Here is an 18,638-nt window from a genome sequence, read left to right on the forward strand (position 1 = left end):
TATATAATATATATGAATATACGAAAATTGATGTGGGTACTCAAACGAAAGGTCTTGATGAGTATAACATCGGAATGAGCTAATATCTTTAAAAATGCCAATATTTTACGAGATACAGGGTCATTTCTTAATTATGTATCTAGAGATAGAGCATTTTCGAATGCAGCATAAATACTTATCATCATAAATTGACTATTGGTGAGAATGATATGAAACCTTGAAAAGACACAAATTCGTCAAGACTTTTCCAATGATACCAAATTTAATCGTAAAAACCCATTTTATCATATAAATACACTGGCCACAAAATTTTGCTTATTTTCTTAATAATATAGATGATAACAATGTTAAAATAAAATTGACAGGTAATAATGACTCACCTGAACATTTTTGGTCACAAGAACGGATCATTGTGAGGCTGGAACCCGATACAATTGTCTCTGTCGGGTTGATCGGGTTTATTTAAACCGCTATTAACTTTATAAAAGCAATCCCTCGGATATGATACTTAAAGTTTAAGCTGAGCAATTTACTTGATTCGCTTCAAGAAATCTTGGGAATAAAAGTTTAAAGTATTTTCTAATAATTCAGTGAATTGCAAGTTTGACCTTGACTGCTGGACGGTTAAGAGGCAGTTCTTCCCCTTAGCTTCATATATATTTATATATATTGTTGTTACTCGGTCTACTCTACGGTTAAGAAAGAATGCCTTACTCCGAGCCTTTATACCTTGATGCCAGGAGAAGCAAGACGTTGAATTAGGGTGGCAATTTAGCGCTCCGGCGGCCTCTAAGGACGTCAAGTTTTTTTCAGGAAGACTATACCTACAACGAATAGGCTTCTTCAACGAGTTTTAACATCAACATCCATTCTCATTTGATGACGTAAGCATATACTAGTCGATATTTTATAGATTTATTTTTTTTTTCTTCATTTCTTCACGATGACACTTTTACTAATCTGGGTTTATGTTAATTTCATTTCTTCATAAATCTTTATAATCTATCAAGTTTAATATAATTATTCTAATTAATATCCTAAAAATAATTCATTATTTTTATTTTTTCTTTAAAAAAATTCCAGATAAAAATTTTGAAGCTTATGTTCAAGAAGAAAAAAATTATTTATAGGAATTTAATGGAAAAAATTAGATTTATTTTTTATTCATTTCTTCACTAATTTTTATAATTTATCAGGTATAATATAATTATCCTAATTAATATCCTGAAAATAATTAATTGTTTTTATTGCTTCTTTAAAAAATTTTAGATAAAAATTTTTAAGGTTATTTTAAAGAAGAAAAAAATTGTTTATCAAGTTCAATATACTATTCTAATTAATTAATATCCTGAAAATAATTAATTATGTTTATTTCTTCTTTAAAAAATTTTAGATAAAAATTTTTAAAATTAAATCAAAGAAGAAAAAATTATTTATCAAGTATAATATAATTATTCTAATTAATTAATATTCTAAAAATAATTTATTATTTTTATTTCTTCTTGAAAAAATTTCAGATAAAAATTTTAAAAGTTATATCAAAGAAAAAAATTATTTATCAAGTATAATATAATTATTCTAATTAATTTATATCCCAAAAATAATTAATTATTTTTATTTCTTCTTGAAAAAATTGTGAGGTTATTTAGAAGAAGAAAAAAATTATGTGGAGGAATTCAATGGAAAAAAATAGATTTATTTTTTATTTATTTCTTCACTAATTTTAATAATATATTTGATTTAATATAATTATTCTAATTAATTAATGTCCCAAAAATAATTAATTATTTTTATTTCTTCTTTAAAAAATTTTAGATAAAAATTTTGAAGGTTATGTTAAAGAAAAAAAAAATTTTTTTTACAGGAATTTCATGTAAAAAAATAGATTTATTTTTTATTCATTTCTTCACGATGACACTTTTCCTAATCGGAGTTTATGTTAATTTTATTTCTTCACAAATTTTTATAATCTATCAGGTATAATATAATTATTCTAATTAATATCTTAAAAGTAACTGATTATTTTCATTTCTTCTCTAAAAAATTTTAGATAAAAAATTTTAAGGTTACGTCAAAGAAGAAAAAAATTATTTATCAAGTATAATATAATTATTCTAATTAATTATAATATCTCAAAAATAATTAATTATTTTTATTTCTTCTTTAAAAAATTTTATTTAAAAATTTTGGAGGTTATGTCAAAGAAGAAAAAAATTATTTATAGGAATTTCATGGACAAAAAATGTAAGTTATTTTTAAATTATAAGAATCAAGTGTCGATAATTAAAAAATTACTATTTAAATATTTTAAATGTAATTTTTTTGTTTACAATTAAAAAGTTTCAGATTTTTAATATAAGGTTATGTCAAATTTACTCAAGAGTGCAAAACAATAAAATTATAAAAGAGCTCACGTAAGAACTGCTTTAAAATTATAAATTTAAATATTTTAAACGGCTGTAGACAATTATTTGTTGAAATATTGCACACCTCAAGCGTGAACGCTTGTAATGTGTTTTACGAGCGGTTCAAAATTTTTCACTGATTTACCGAGTTAAATCATCTCTAAACTCTTTACGGAGTACTACAATAGGATAAACGCTTACTATTATGAATATTGTTTATGAGCAATTATGTTTAAGGTTGTTTTAAGCCTAATTGCGGTTAGGCAAATTTTTAAAAGTTGTTTTGGTTGAATAACCTCAATTGAAGAAGAAATTTTGTAAGTAAGATAACTTTTAAAGAACATTTTCAATTTATCTAATTTTTTTTACAGTAAGTTGGTGTTTTGAAAAAGAAGAAATTAAAAAAAAAAATCATAATTTTAAATATTATAATTTAATAATAAATGAAAAAAGAAAGTTAAAAATGGAACGGTATATTGAGTGTTAGACATCTAAAAGGAGCAAAGAGCGACATCTAGGGTTGATTTTGCGTACTAAAATGAATTTATGATGAAATGTTAGGTAGTAATGGTATTTTTATTACAAATATTGTTACTAATTGTTTTTTTTCTTATAAAATTAAGTAATATTTTTTTTCTAATTATTAATTTCTTAAAAATTTAGTAAATTTTTCATTTATTTTTAATTTCTTAAAAAAATTAATAATTAAAATTTAAAAAAAAAATATTTTTTTGCCTAATACCAGAATCAGTAAATATTTTATAAATTACGATAAATAAATATAAAAAAAAAGCGATAAATATTTAAAAGTGGGATCAAACATTTTAATTTTCATTTTTTTCAACGAAATTTTTATTTGATTTTATTGATATATTTAAAAAAAAAAATTTATTTATTTAATTTGAATGCTAAGGCAAAAATACAAAAATAGAAGAGTATAAATATTTTCATGTAATTGGAGAAATGTAATTAGCTATTTACAATCAATAAAAATGAGATGAAATAAAAGTAAGCAAGAAATTATAAGATGAATGCCAGACTAAGTTTAGATTTAAAGCACTGCAAATCACTCCAATTTTAAAGATTTGAATCATCAAGTTCTCCTTAAGCTCAAGTTCATGGAAAAATTAGTAAGCTTTTGTCTTAAAAGTGCCAATGATAAGTGCATTGATGATGTCAGGTGGTGATTCTCTCCAGAGGCTTATCAATGAAATCAGGAATGAATGTTCTTAGTAGGAAGTTGAAAAATTGGGAATCTTAAATGTGATATTGTTCTAATATCTGGTGACTTTTCGACAAACAAGCTTCTGAGGAAATTAGGTTCACCAGATCTAAAAAGTTTGTACAAAAAACATACCAAGAAGTAGTACCGCTTCGATTTAACTGTGAGCCACTTTAAAAAGCGTCTATGAGGAGTAATATACTCATCACGCTTCAGATTGAAATGAACAATTAAAAATTAAATTAAATAAACAATTAAAAAAAAAAAAAAAGTTTATCATCACAATTTTAAGAAATTTTCAAAAAAATTTATAAATTTTTTAGAAAATTGTGATATTCAATTTTTTTTTTTTAATTGTTCGTTTTTTATGTATTTTTAAAAAAAATAAAATAGAAATTGAATCAAAAATTTTTTCCAAGTTTTGAAGGCAAAAAAGCTATCAAAATCTTCATTTTTTTCATTCACGATATTTTTTATCATAAATGCGCCGTAAAAACAAGCAGAAAAAAAAATTAAAAAATGTTAATTTTTCACCTAGATATGGCCAAAAATAAGGTGAACTTGTAAATAATTACCATATTTTTAAAATTACGATGAATAAATATAAAAAAAGCTCTTGATAATTAAAAATACAAAAGTAAAATTTTATTTACAATCAAGCGAACTTGAAAACTAATTCCCGATAATTAAAGTTAGTACAAATATCAATTTTGTTGCTAGAACCCGCAATACTAAGTACTTTGTGAGGTTTTTCCTGATAAACAATACTGTAAACAGTGTGGCTAGAAGTGGGAACTTCTGCAAAAATCTCTCCCTGGTAATTTAGATGGTAGACATGGGGCATCGTACCGCCTGCAATGACTCGTTCCTCGAAAATTTTAGCCTCATGAATTCCCTGATCCGGCAGGTCGAAAACAGTCGCTGGCTCCATGGTGCGAAGGTGCCAGAGTGAAAGGTTCGGACCGCCTCCGCAGAGCTGAAAAATAAAAGTGACTGTCAACGTATTGTTATACTCTGGGAGATTTTTATTATAATAAGTATTTTTTTTTTAATATTTTTTATTACCAGCCAGTCTTCGGTGAAGTCTACGGCGCCAATCCACTTTCCGAGCTTGGGTCTCGCGACCTTGTCGACTAAATGCGGCTTCAATATACTAGTATTCTCGTATGTTCGTAAATCCCAGAGACGTACTGATCCATCTTCACTTCCACTCGCCAATTGGTTGTTCCTGATCATTTAAATTCATCCTATTATCATTTAACTTCTACCTTTTATTCTAGTTTTTAAATTCAGCTTGAGATTTTTAGCTTTTATTGGCTAATTAAATCCTGGATAGTAAATAATTGATCTATTTTTATTCAAGCAATTAATTATTTATTTATAGAATAAAAAAATAAATAAATAGAATAAAAGCTCCAATTATTGACACTATAAGAGACAAAGTTATGATTTCATTTTTTTTAAGCAATAAAATATCAATATAATTGAATTTTGTTTGTGGTAATGTCTCAAGTAATGTTTTTACTAATCAATTTCTTTTTTTAAAATGATAATCACTGATATTTACTAATTAATTTTAAATAATTAAATAGATTATCCGGATACACCAATTATTGACAGGCTAAAGAATTGATTGATCTAATTATGGACATACCTTAGGCCCAATTATTGACACCTATACTGCGCATGCCTAGAATCATCTGCTTATTCTTATTTATCGAAACTTATTATTAAGTAATCAATTTTATTAAAGTTTATTAATAATAATTTCCATAAATGATTAATTACTATTAAAAATATAAAAATTAATTTAAAAATAATTTATTGAATCAGAAGAGTTCAAACTCTTACAGTAAATTTTTTAGATTAAAGTAAAAAAGGCGTCAAAGCGCTGTCGAATGGCTGTCAATATGAGATTTAACTTAAAAATTATCAACTAGTTATTGACACCCATTATTTAAATATTATAAAGCATAAAATTAATTTCGATTATTCAATTTTATAAATTTTTCATATATTGTTAATTGAAAAAAAAAAAGATCATATAATTAGATGAAGAAATTAATTTAAACTCGGCATTTAAAAAAATGCTTTTCTAACCAAAGTTGTTAAGAAAATAGGCGCTCGCAAGCTGGTTTGATGAACTGGTGCTTTTATTTTTTATTAATAATTAATAGTTAATATTTTGAACTGAGTAATTTTTTTTAATTTTTAATTAATTAGAATTTAATAAAAATTTATATGATAGTTATTCTTATTACAGATAATTAAATATATTTAAAAATAATTTAGGGTGTCAATATTTAGACCTCTGTCAATAATTGGGACGTTTACCTTAGTAAAAAATTTTGATTGTAAAAATTTTAAGTATTATTTATGAGTTGAAAAATTTTGGACCGTAAAAATAATTACCAATTTTTTATTTTATTTAAAACAAAATAATTAAAAAAATGAAAATAGAAAATTTTTCCAGAGAAAAAATTAACGAGTCAAAAAATAAAAAATGCTATGAATAAATAAATAATAATTTCGAATAAATTATTTCGAAATAAAAATGTTATCTATATATCTAAACTCATCAACCCGGATAAAATGTAAAATTCAAATGAAAGATATTAATTACATTAACAATTATAACTATTTGAATAAATAATAAAGATAAACTTACATGAGTGCAAGACAATGAATAAAATTCTCATGACCTTCTAAAGTCTTAACAATATTTCCATTGTCCAAATTAATAACATAAATTTTCTTGTCACCGCAGCCAGCGTACAAGTAGTGTTTATCATTTGAATAAACAATGTAATTAACATCTGACTTTTCTGAGCTGTCTCTGAAAGTAAAATCCATTAATTAATGATTTAATAATTATTATTAAGATTATCATCCGATTAGCAAACAATTTAAAGAGCAATACACAACCAGGATTTTAATTAAAATTTTATAATTTTTAATAATTTATAAATAAATTTTTTTTAATTCTATTTATAGTTTTTTCAAATTTTTTCATTTGAAAATTATTTAAAGAATTACATTTATAATTAAGGTAAAAGACCCAGTTATTGACACTTGCAATTTTATTTTAATTAAATAAAACAAATCAACTCTATAGATAAATTGATTATAATAAATTAATAAATATAATTTTTGAATTATAAATTTTAAGATAATTGGTCTTTCGAGAATATTTTATTTTTTTAATTAGAATAAAATTGCAAGGGTCAAACAACTAGGCTAGTGTCAATAACTGCGTCGTTTACCTTATTTACTTAAAAAAAAATTTTTGAATTTTTTTTAGTTTGTTTGCGTAGAATTGTTTTTTAATAAAAAAATGAATAATAAAATTCATAAAACCTGAAATATTTAATGATAAAGAATTTAAGATGCAATTAATGATAAGAATTTAAGAAGCAATGAAATATTTAATGATAAAGAATTTAAGATCAATTGATATATCGCGAGCCTAATGCCAAAAGGGCGTATAAAACAATTTTTTTTTTTCCATTCTTTTTAGAATCGCTCGAAACTAATTTTTCTACTAATTTTTCCGACCGTGATAATATAATTCTTTTTTTAACCCGTTCCTGCCTTTACGGTCATTTTTTCTGCTAGTATAAATCTAATTCAAGTGGATGGTAATATTCCATCTTCACTAACAATTTGGGACAGATCGTCCCTGGAGAGTTAGGTCGATGGGTAACCATCGAACTTGAATACTAGTTAGCTGGTGAATGCTAGTATCTGTTCGACTCAATTTTTAAGAATTTTTACGTACAGAAGTACTACAACTACCATCGTAATATAGAGTTTAAAGGGAGGGGGTAAAGTCAAGTAGTAACAGCTACTGAGAGTTCAGAGTATACTGAGAAGTAAGTGGAGAATGACCCGGTAGCTTAATGGTAAAAGCATTACCTGGGTGTTTACCTATACAATAAACTAAACTTCTACTCACACATAGACACACAAATTTCTGAATAAAAGAGTAAAAATTTTGTGTTACCAACTCTTGATTAGACCAATAATCACATATGGTTGTCCTATATGGTTTAACATCCCACCTATTGAAATGGAAAAGCTGAGAAAATTTGAAAGACAATGTCTGAGAGCTTGTCTGAACATGTGCAAGACACCTGACTCAAATTACACCAAATACTATAGTAACCTCACACTCTTAAACTTAGCTAAAATAGAGCGTATCGACAACCAATACAACCATATCATACGTCTATGCCGAAATCACTTGCTAGTGCCTCCTCCTCCACAATAAACAGCTTAATATCTGGTCCATTTTACCCACAACCAGCATATTTTCAAATAGCAATGAAGTCGGGATTCACTCCTCCCGAAATATTCACTTACTTGGACAGTCTGGGCTACATACAACACTCAAACAGTATACCCCTAATATACCACGTCAAAAGAGGTCCCAACACAAAAGCTATTACTTATGACCCAAAAGCATTATCATTCTTAGACCTGAAATACTGCACCTCAATACAACAAATACCTCAAAGATAAAACAAATAAACTTCATTCCCGCAAAGAGTATTGGTGGCTCACCTAATCACAAGTTCTTTTTCTTTAATTGTTTTGTTGTTCTCTTTTAATAGCTTCCTCTTTCTTTTTGTCTTCTTGTTCTATTCTATTATTATGTTATATTTTTTAATTTTAATTGTTGTTGATTTAATCTCTCTCATGTACTATTCTAATAACGTAAGCCTTTTTTATGAAAATCAAGTTTCTTTTTTAGGCTAACTAGTATAAATCATGTATTAACACTTTATGTATTTAACACAATAAGAATAAGAAAAATTATATATATTATTTACTTCACTATGTACAGCCCCTGAGGCTTATCAGGTATTAAGAAATATCATTTATGTTATCCTCTATGAGAGCCCGTATGGGCCAGGTAGTCAATTTATTTTAAGTAACAGGTCTTACGTTTATACCTGTGTATTATGTTTATATCTATGTATCAATGATTTAAATAAATAAACGCTTGAATAAAAAAAAAAAAAAAAAAAAAAAATGGTAAAAGCATCCTGACATGTAATCGGGGAGATCCAGGTTCGATTCCTGGCTTGGTTGATTTTTCATGGACTTTTTCAAAAAAGTTGCTCTTCATTCTCAGTGGCTTTCCATCGTTAATACTTAAAAATTGAGTCGAACAGATACTAGCATTCACCAGCTAACTAGTGTTCAAGTTCGATGGTTACCCATCGACCTAACTCTCCAGGGACGATCTGTCCCAAATTGTTAGTGAAGATGGAATATTACCATCCACTTGAATTAGATTTATACTAGCAGAAAAAATAACAGTAAAGGCAGGAAATAAAACTAAAAAGAAAATGAGGATTTTTCATAATTTCGAATAACAGTCTTTAAAATTGTCCGGAGAAAATTTGTAAAAAAAAATTTTGAAAAAGTCAACATTTTCGATAGTAGTAAATTTAAATTTTCATCATTTTGGACAGTCCAATGATTAAAGAAACATATGAATTAAAAATTTTTTCGCGTACTAAAATTTTATATTTTTTATAAATTTCCTTTTTATTCGTTGCATAAAATTGTAGTTAAAATCCATAATATGTACATATAGAATGAAAAACATCTTATTGTAAGTAAGAAATTATTAACTAATCGTTAAAAAATTTTTTGAGCTGAGTATAGCTGAATATAGAACTGATGAAAACTCTATTTTCAATAAACGGGTGAAACCAATAACTTCTCGCTTTTAGAAAATTTTGCACGACTCATGATGCGAAGCATCAGAGAGTGCTTTACGATCGAAAAATTTTTTTCGCCTCATTTTGGCGGCTATTTTTATTATTATAGCCTTGTTAGTTCACGGAATCAAGATATTTTGCATACTATTGTCGAGATAATTTAATGGAGATTAATTTCATACTTTTTAAAAATTGATTTACTGCAATAGAATTGGAAAAAAACACCAAAATAGGTCAAAAAATTTTCCTGTCCGTCATGTGTGAAACCCGAAAACACTGTAACTTGTAAAAAAATCCATTATTTGAGTTAAATTTTTTTTTTAAAAATTCTAATCAACGATTGTAGGTCACTGAATGCGAATGATTAATTAATTCAGTGTCGTTTAATTGCAATTAATAAAAAACGAAAACTACAAGACTGTATATCTATATATATCCATGTAAAATTAACATGGATGGTGATATATCTATATTTATAGATATTATGTACATTTTATTCCACCAGGGGCGCTTGTGCAGTACCTTCCTACTACAGCTGTTTTTTCGGCAATTAATTTTGAACGACTTAAGTTTTTTTTTTTTTTTTTATATTTCATAATTAAATGAACATTATGAGTCGTGCACTTTTGGATTTTCCAAACTTTTTTTTAATTTTCTTAACGGGAAGTTAAAAATTATACGTCCTTTTGGCTTTAGATCACTAAATTTTCAGTGTTCTAAAGCCAAAAGGGCGTATAATTTGAGACATACGCCCTTTTGGCTTTGGAAATTTTTTTTTTCATTTTTAGGCTTAGAACATGTTTACAAAACGATTGGCACCAAAAAAAAATTATACACCCTTTTGGTTTTGTAAAGCCAAAAGGGCGTATAACTTTTATCCGTCCTTTTGGCATTAAGCACGCGATATAATAACCCTCTGATGTTTTGTCTTTTTCACGTTCTTAATTTTTTTCTTAACTATTGTATGTAATTATTATAATTATTTAATATAAGTTACTGATTGATAAGCAAATTGTACTATCTATTAATAAATGGTCTTTTGCCGTCATTTCTTAGGGTTGTTAGCTACAAAATAAATATCGTTTATAATAAAAGTTAGTGTATCTAATTGTTCATACTATTTTGTAACTAACAATTATGTACAATAATGTAAAAATTTATAATTTATATATATGATGTAAAATTAAGTGACCTTGTTACTGGCCATTAGCCGTTAGGTCTTGTTCAAAGAAATAAATAAATAAAACCTACTTGTCAGAAGGAATCTGCACAGTCCAAGATACTTTTATCTTAGAAGCTTTACTGGAAGTAACAACATTCCAGTCCCAGCCAGAAATTTCTCCAGCTGTTCCGGTCACCAAAAAATCATCAGTACTGAGCATCGCCTGGACATGTTGACCTGGATACGCCGTGAATATATATGAAGGTCCTGGTAAGTCATTTTCGTCGCTTACTGGAGTCAATGATTTTGATAAACTGAAATTAAAAATTTTGGTGATTATTTAATCAAAAATATATCAATTGATAAACAAAAAAATTGTTTTTAAAAAAATATAAAATTGCAATTATCAAATATCTGACAAATTTTATGAAAATTAAGTTAGCCGACATTTAAAAATGTTTAGAATTTTTTTTATTGAAAAAATTATTACAAAAAAAATTCATTTGTAAAAAATTAAGAAAACTACACATGCATTTTTAAAAAATATTTTTTAGTTATAATTTAATTAATGAAAAAAAACAAAAAAAAATTAAAAATGTCGGCTAACTTTAGTATTATGCAAATTTTTGGATTTTTTATTCTGAAAAAAATTATAATGAAAATTAATTTAGCAGACATTTTATAATTTTAAGAATTTTTTTAACAAATAAATTATGTCAAAGAAAATGAGAAAAAAAATTGACATTTAGAAAATTAAAAAAATAAAAAATCTAATTTTTTAGAAATAATTTTTCGGAGCAAATTTATTTATTCAAAAAAATAAAAAAATTGTCAAGCGACTGCTAACTTTAATGTCATAAAATTATAAGAAAAATTCCACAAAATAAACAACTGTGAGTTTTATTTTTTAACAATATTTATTTGTTCTAATTTAATAAATTAATTAAATTTAAAAAAAATAGTCAGAAGTCATCAGAAGCTGATTAAAATGTCATTTTAAAACGCGCTTTATAGTTTTAAATAATTTTTGAGATTCTTCTTTCAAAATAAATTTTTATTAATTTATTTTCAACAAAAAATTATTCTAACCTAATAATAATTAATAATTAATAAAAAAATAGAAATACTTACTCAAATACTGATATGTCACCATAAATATTTCCAGCGACCAAGTGTTTTCTAGACGGCGAAAATGTCTGGCATAAAACAGTGTTATAAAACAATTTGTTGTTTAAATTTTCTGGCATATTTAACTTTTGTTTATTACTGACTTTTCAAGAAAAAAAAATAGCGTGTAACAATAACAAAATCATAACCACAAAAGCACAAAAGTAGATTACTTCGAAGTAATCGATCGTAGTGTCCGTAGAAATTTATCTTACCAATTGAGAAAATACTTTTAAAACTCGCCGCTAGGCAGCGCGCTGACTTTGAAAAATTTTTGGCGGTTGGCTTTTGTTGTTAGTGTTTATTTTTTTATTTTGGTTATGATTTCGCTTTATTTACAATTTATTTTTGTTTATAAACGACTGAAAATTTTTTTACCCGGATTCTGTTTTATATAATTTGATTATTTCTTATTGCAAGCAAGTTTTTTATCCGACTTTATTATGGTGCGTAGAAAATCCAGCCCTACAAGGTTTGTAGGTTATAAAATTATTATTATTTATTTTTCCGGTCATGGGTCTATTTTTTTGGAGCATGTCTTTTAAATTAAGTTGCAAATAATTAAAAAATATTTTTTAAGTTCATAAAAAGTGTAAAAAAATTATTATTATTATGTTTTTTTTATAAATGTACTTTTTAAAAAAATTGTAAATAAATAATTTTTTATTTTAGATCAAGACCAGCCTCGGGATCAAAAGGTGGACAAAAAACTGCCAGAGTAAGTGCAAAATATATAAAACAGATGTTTAAAAATTTTTTATATTATCTAAAAAAATTTTTATGTTAAATTAATGAAATTGACATTAATTATTTTTGGAGTTTTTTCTTACAAAAATTTTTTAAAGTAATGTAAAATTGATTAGTTTAATTATATTTATTTTTCTAAGCTAAGAATAAAAAAAAATAGCATCGGTTAAATAACTTTTTTATTTTTTTTTAATTTCATTTATTAATTAGTGTTTATTTCTTCTTACAGGGTAATGTTGCTGGAAGAAACAATCGAGCAAAACCTGGAGTAATAGCACTTCAAGAAATAAGATTTTTACGAAAGACAACGAAATTAATAATACCTAAACTCCCATTTTCAAGGCTTGTTCGTGAAATAATGCATGAACTTTTTCCAAGATCAGAAATTATGAGGTAGAATTTTAATTATTTTTAATACTTAAATAAACTATTTAATTAAATATTGATTATTATTATAACATTGAAATCAGTAGACACTTGACCATTTTTTAATTTTTTTTTTTTTAAATAAACTGTCTAAAAAATTATTTAAAAAAAATTGCATTTTTAATTTTTTAGAGCTTCTGAAAATGGAATTTTTTAAATCAATAATTTTTCTTGTTATACTTTATTTGTTAAAAAAATTGGTAATTATTTAAAAGTGGGGCCAACTCCATTTTGGGCCATAACTAAGTGAAAAATTAATATTTCCAAATTTTTTTTTATTCTGCTTATTTTTACGGCGCATTTTTGATAAAAAATGTCGTAAAAGAAAAAAATAAAGATTTCGATAGCTTTTTTGCCTTCAAAAGTTGGAAAAAATTTTGGCTCTCATGTTTTTGAATAAAATTTCTATTTTATCTTTTTTTTATATTATTGATACATTTTTTTTTGAAAAGTACACAAAAAAACGAACAATTAAAAAAAATTGAATATCATAATTTTCTAAAAAATTTATAAATTTGTTAAAATAGTGATAATAAACTTTTTTTTTTAATGTTTATTTTTATTATTTACTTTTAAAAAAAATTTATCAATAAAATCAAATAGAAATTTCGTTCAAAAAAATGAAAATTAAAATGGTTGACCCCACTTGTAAATATTTATTTATTAAATTTGTATGCCAAGGCTTAGCCGAATAACAATAATACAAAGTTTAGATATAATTGATTAATAACTAAATAGTGTAGTTAAATAATAACACAGAAACATTATAGTACAATGCAATACAACAAATTATATCAATAACATATAAATAAGTTCAAAATATTTACTAAAAAATTCTAAAAATTATCAGATATCTCAATTTAGTTTAGTTTAGTTTATTAATAATTATACCAAGGCTAATGCCAAATGGCAAAGAGAAAATATACATAAGAATTTTTACATTTTTGTGCAGTTTAAACTATATACATTAAAATATTTTACAAGAAAATATTTTAAAGATAAATAATATTGAATTGATATAAAATTATGAATGAATATAAAAAAAATTTTATTTATAAAGAATTAACTAACAACTTCACTATCATTTATTATTTATTCAATACCAAAATTTACTTTTATTACAAATTTTTTTAATTTAAAAATAATATCTTACAGAATGCAAGTATCAGCGCTTGAAGCGCTGCAAGAAGCTACAGAAATGTACCTGGTGCAATTTTTCGAAGACTCAATTCTCTTGGCATACCACAGCAAAAGAATAACATTAATGCAGCGTGATATGGTACTGATGCGAAGACTTCGAGGACGTGACGACGTTATCAATAGATAACTCAATAATAATCAACTGATATTCATCAAGAAGTTGATGCTGAATTTTGTATCAAATTTATAATTTATAATCAAAACTATACTTAAGAATTAATATATAATTTAGTAGATATTTTCTTTTTAAAAATTTTTCTTCTTTTTCAAAATTGTGAAACATATATTTACATACATACATGTTCGTCTAGATCACTAAAATCGTAATATAAAAAAAATTGATATTTAATTTTAGAAACTTAAATTGTTAATATTGAATAATTAATTTTTAAGTGTCGTTAGTTAATGAATAAAATGTACATTTTAATACTTAAAAATGTCACCGAGTATACTAATTATATAAAATTATTTATTCGCTTTCATAACCTTAATAAATATTTGTAAATTGGAGTGAATTAAAAAAAAAATTAATTATAAGTTAGGGTTTATGAAAAATATTTTTTTTTTTATAATTATATGATTTTATCACTAAATATCAGGAGATATCTATCAAAAAATGAATATTAACAATATGTTAAAAAAATTTAAGCGCAAATTTAAAGAAATTCATTAGGTAAGAATGTTATGTTTCAATAATATTTTTTTTTTAAAACAATCAAATAATAATACATGACATTGTTAATTTTTTTTAATTAATTTATTTTTTTTTTTTTTAGGACTGAAGAAGAAAAAGCAATAAGAAGGAAGAAACCGAAAAATTTGACTGTTGTTGAAGATATTCCTCAGCTGCCTGATGTGGCTTTGATTGACTCCAATAAAACAGCATCAAAAGGTATTGACCTTTATACTCTTCATTATCAATACTTTTCATTATTATCATTATTATTTATTGTTTTAAGGCCATGGAGTCGTAGCTCCTTGTAGCCCTCCAAAATACATTACAATGAATGTGAATTAACAAAAATTGAGTATTACAGACATTATTAATACAATATAATATTGAAGAAGTTTTTTTTTATAAAATTAATGATGAAAATTAATTTAGCAGATATTTAGTAATTTTAAGAATTTTTTTTAACAAATAAATTTTAACAAAAAAAATAAGAAAAAAAATTGACATGTAGAAATTCAAAAAAATTAAAAATGCAATTTTTCAAAAATTATTTTTTGGGACAAATTTATTTGTTCAAAAAATTAAAAAATAATCAAGTGACTGCGAACTTTAATTTCATAAATTAATGACACCGAATTTAAGACATATCTCACAATTTTTTAGATTTTGAATAATTAAATTACAGTGAAAAAAAATTTAGTAAAAAAATTCCACATGTAAAAATTTCAAAAAATTATTAGTGCGAATTTTTAAAAATATGTTTTGTATAATAATTAATTGGTTATAAAAATTCCACAAATTGTCAAATGTCTGCTAATTTCATTATCATTAAAATTATTCTATTGAAGCTTATCAAATCTTCAATATAAATTGTATTCTTCTAAAAATATTTATGTTTTTAATTTTAGGTGTCAAAAATGTGAAAGATTTTAATTTTATAAAGAGTAAAGTTTATAATTATGTAGTTAATCCATTTTATAAAAAAAAAAAAATTTGATGATCATCATAACTCAAATAATAATCATAATTATAAAATTAAGAATATGAATGGTGGTCATCAATTTTTACAAGAAAGTGAGATTAGAGAGAAGAAAAAGTATAATACTAGATATCAAGCATCAACAGTCAAAAAAAAGAATTTTGGGTTGATGAATTTAAAGCCAGAAGTTTTGCTTCACAGAATTGCAATGCCTGAACCTGAGCCTCCAGCAGCAGCAATTGAGTCTTTTGAGAAAATTTTTAATAGGACTAAGATTGAAAGTATTCGAGATTTGTTGATAGGTATTAATAAATTAATATAGAAAAAATTCATTTTTTCTGAATCCCGGAAAAATAGACCCGGATTTTTTTTTTTTTTTTTTTTTTTTTTTTTTTTTTACAAAAAATGGAGCGATCATTCTGGGGGCGCTTGGTTTTCAGGAAAATTGTGGGTGTGATATTTTATAAGAATTAAGTAATGAAATTTTATAAGAATTAAATAATGATATTTTATAATAATTAAGTAATGAAATAATATGAATTTTTTATAACTTTAAAATTTTTTCCGGTTTTATTTTTTCCGATTACCAGAAAAAATATTATTCTTGTCAAATGTAATTAATCTTAATTATTTTTTTTTAGATTTGGAGGAAAATAGAAGAAAACCTACGAAAATTCGCTGGGAAAATAACTATTACGTGTGCAATATTTGTTCCTGTAAATTTGGTTCTAGAAGTGAGGTCGAATCTCACACGCATAGGCATTTGTAATTTTTATTTCTCAAGCTCAACCCGTGTAAAAAAATCGTCTTAAAATTGTCTTAAAATTATCGTTCGATTTAAGATCTTAAACATGACACAAGCTAAGACTATTTTAAGACTCTTTTAAAACGCCAAAAAAAAATTCCGAGAGCAGATTTTTGAAAATTTTGTTCTCGAATTGGTTGTGAAAATTAATTTTTAGACATTTTTTAGACGATTTACGACTTTCTAACCGCAATATTTTTGAGTAAGATGTTTTTAAATTGAATTTAAAATTGTTAAAAAATTATCTGACAATTTTAAGACTTTTTTAAGACGTTCCGTTTTAATGTTCCGGGTCTCTGTCGCTGTTAGCTCATCTTAAAATAGTCTAAATTTTTTTTTAAGAATAATTTAAGATAATTTTAAGACAATTTAAAGACGCTCCATAATAATTTTCCGGAGCTGTCATTGTGATGTCATCTGAAATTAGCCTAAAAATTTTTTAAGATTTTTTTAAGACTATTTAAAAATTATTTTAAGACATAAATCTTAAAATAGTCTTAAAAAAATCAAAATAATTATTAAAAAATTTTTAGGCTATTTTAAGATGATATCACCGTGACAGCTCCAGAAAATTATTATGGAGCGTCTTTAAATTGTCTTAAAATTATCTTAAATTATTCTTAAAAAAATCTTAAAAAAAAATTTAGACTATTTTAAGATGGGCTAACAGCGACAGAGCCCCAGAACATTAAAACGGAACGTCTTAAAATTGTCAGATAATAATTTTTTAAATTCAATTTAAAAACATCTTACTCAAAAATATTGCGGTTAAAAAGTCGTAAAATCGTCTAAAATATATCTAAAAATTAATTTTCACAACAAATTCGAGAACCAAATTCTCAAAAATCTGCTCTCGGAATTTTTTTTTTTCGCGTCGAAAAGAGTCTTAAAATAGTCTTAGTTAGTGTCACGTTTAAGATTTTAAACGAACGACAATTTTAAGACAATTTTTTTTACATGGGAAGTTATAAGCGTAATTTTAATCGACGCATGAACACTTAGGGCCAATTCTTTAATCCGAGATAAAATTTTATTTGATACCAATATATATTATATGTTTATAGATATACTGGCAATAATAATTTTATTCTGGATAAAATTTTATCTCGGATTGAAAATCTGGCCCTTATTCAGAAAAAAAAGCTCTTGCTTGTGATGCTAGTCCATCAATTTTTTTTTTTTTTTTACAAAAATAGTTTACGAAAGAAAAATACTTTAAGTAAATTTATAAATTTTACTGACCTATCAGAGATTAATGATTGCTAGTTTTCATCTTTAATCAAATAATATTTAACGTGAAATGATTTTATGATATACTAAGAGAAACTTTTTTATTTTTTTGAATACTTGAAGTATGAACTTTTTTGTACATTTTTATTTTTATTTTTTTTTTTCTTATTAAGACTAATAGGTAAAGAAACTTATTCTTTGATTTTATTTTTTTCTTGTTATAAAATAATTTTCATCAAGTTATATTTTTTATATTTAAGATAAGAAAGTATATTGTTAAATTTTAAGAAAAAAGTTATAGGTAGTACTGAAATCAGCAGACATCTAACAGTTTTTTTTTTTATTTTTATAAAAAGTTTCTGATAAAAAAAAAATATTTTTTTTTTTAATGTACAGTTTTTTTTATAGAAATTTTTTTTTTTCTAGTTTTTTGGTGGAAATTTTTTAATAAAAATTTAACTATAAAAATCCAAAAAATTGATAGATGTCTTTTAATTTCAATATACAAAATTCTATAAATACTTAAAATATATATGAAAATTAATTTAGTATATATTTAATAATTTTAAGAATTTTTGTAACAAATAAATTATATCAAAAAAATTGATATTTAGGAATTTAAAAAAATTAAAAATGTAATTTTTTTAGAACAAATTTTTTTATTAAATAAAATTAAAAAATAATCAATTGACTGCTAACTTTAATGTCGTAAAATATATTTGTAGTTTGATTATTCATGAATTGTTTAAAATTTTATTTAATTCGAAAAAATTATTTTTTATTTACCAAAAATTGGAGAGTTCCTAATTTTTAATAATTTTTTAATCACTCCAATTAGACGTTTCGAATCAAATGTGGAGCGCCACATGATCGTAATAATATTTTATATC

General features: G+C 24.3%; 2 protein-coding genes across 3 annotated transcripts; one reads left to right on the forward strand and one right to left on the reverse strand.

The window, feature by feature from the left end:
* Positions 1 to 4,243: 4,243 nt before the first annotated feature.
* LOC123265644 (THO complex subunit 6 homolog) lies at positions 4,244 to 11,846 on the reverse strand. 2 transcript variants are annotated; one of them, XM_044729471.1, is made up of 5 exons: positions 11,653 to 11,846; positions 10,611 to 10,835; positions 6,296 to 6,463; positions 4,693 to 4,855; positions 4,244 to 4,603 (listed from the first exon to the last, which is right to left on the reverse strand). In XM_044729471.1, exons 1-5 carry the CDS (start codon positions 11,766 to 11,768, stop codon positions 4,283 to 4,285), a joined length of 993 nt encoding a protein of 330 aa, XP_044585406.1. In that variant the 5' UTR covers positions 11,769 to 11,846; the 3' UTR covers positions 4,244 to 4,282. The 2 variants fall into 2 exon arrangements, with proteins under 2 accessions (XP_044585406.1, XP_044585407.1); XM_044729472.1 differs by lacking the exon at positions 11,653 to 11,846 and adding an exon at positions 11,369 to 11,400.
* LOC123265650 (histone H3-like centromeric protein cnp1) lies at positions 11,839 to 14,308 on the forward strand. The gene is made up of 4 exons (XM_044729479.1): positions 11,839 to 12,160; positions 12,361 to 12,406; positions 12,665 to 12,828; positions 14,017 to 14,308. The coding sequence occupies exons 1-4, from the start codon at positions 12,132 to 12,134 to the stop codon at positions 14,186 to 14,188; spliced, it is 411 nt and encodes a 136-aa protein (XP_044585414.1). The 5' UTR covers positions 11,839 to 12,131; the 3' UTR covers positions 14,189 to 14,308.
* The last annotated feature ends 4,330 nt before the right edge of the window (positions 14,309 to 18,638 follow it).

Source organism: Cotesia glomerata, linkage group LG5 (assembly GCF_020080835.1).
Source record: "Cotesia glomerata isolate CgM1 linkage group LG5, MPM_Cglom_v2.3, whole genome shotgun sequence".
Lineage (NCBI taxonomy): Eukaryota > Metazoa > Arthropoda > Insecta > Hymenoptera > Braconidae > Cotesia > Cotesia glomerata.

Bases quoted from the DNA above. Each gene is read 5' to 3' on its own strand.
- LOC123265650 (XM_044729479.1), top strand. From the start codon at position 12,132: ATGGTGCGTAGAAAATCCAGCCCTACAAG. The intron at 12,161-12,360 runs GTTTGTAGGTTA...TTTTTATTTTAG, and splicing joins AGAAAATCCAGCCCTACAAG to ATCAAGACCAGCCTCGGGAT. The intron at 12,407-12,664 runs GTAAGTGCAAAA...TTCTTCTTACAG, and splicing joins GTGGACAAAAAACTGCCAGA to GGTAATGTTGCTGGAAGAAA.
- LOC123265644 (XM_044729471.1), bottom strand. From the start codon at position 11,768: ATGCCAGAAAATTTAAACAACAAATTGTTTTATAACACTGTTTTATGC. The intron at 10,836-11,652 runs GTAAGTATTTCT...TTTTAATTTCAG, and splicing joins GGTGACATATCAGTATTTGA to TTTATCAAAATCATTGACTC. The intron at 4,856-6,295 runs GTAAGTTTATCT...TTAAATGATCAG, and splicing joins ATTCATTGTCTTGCACTCAT to GAACAACCAATTGGCGAGTG.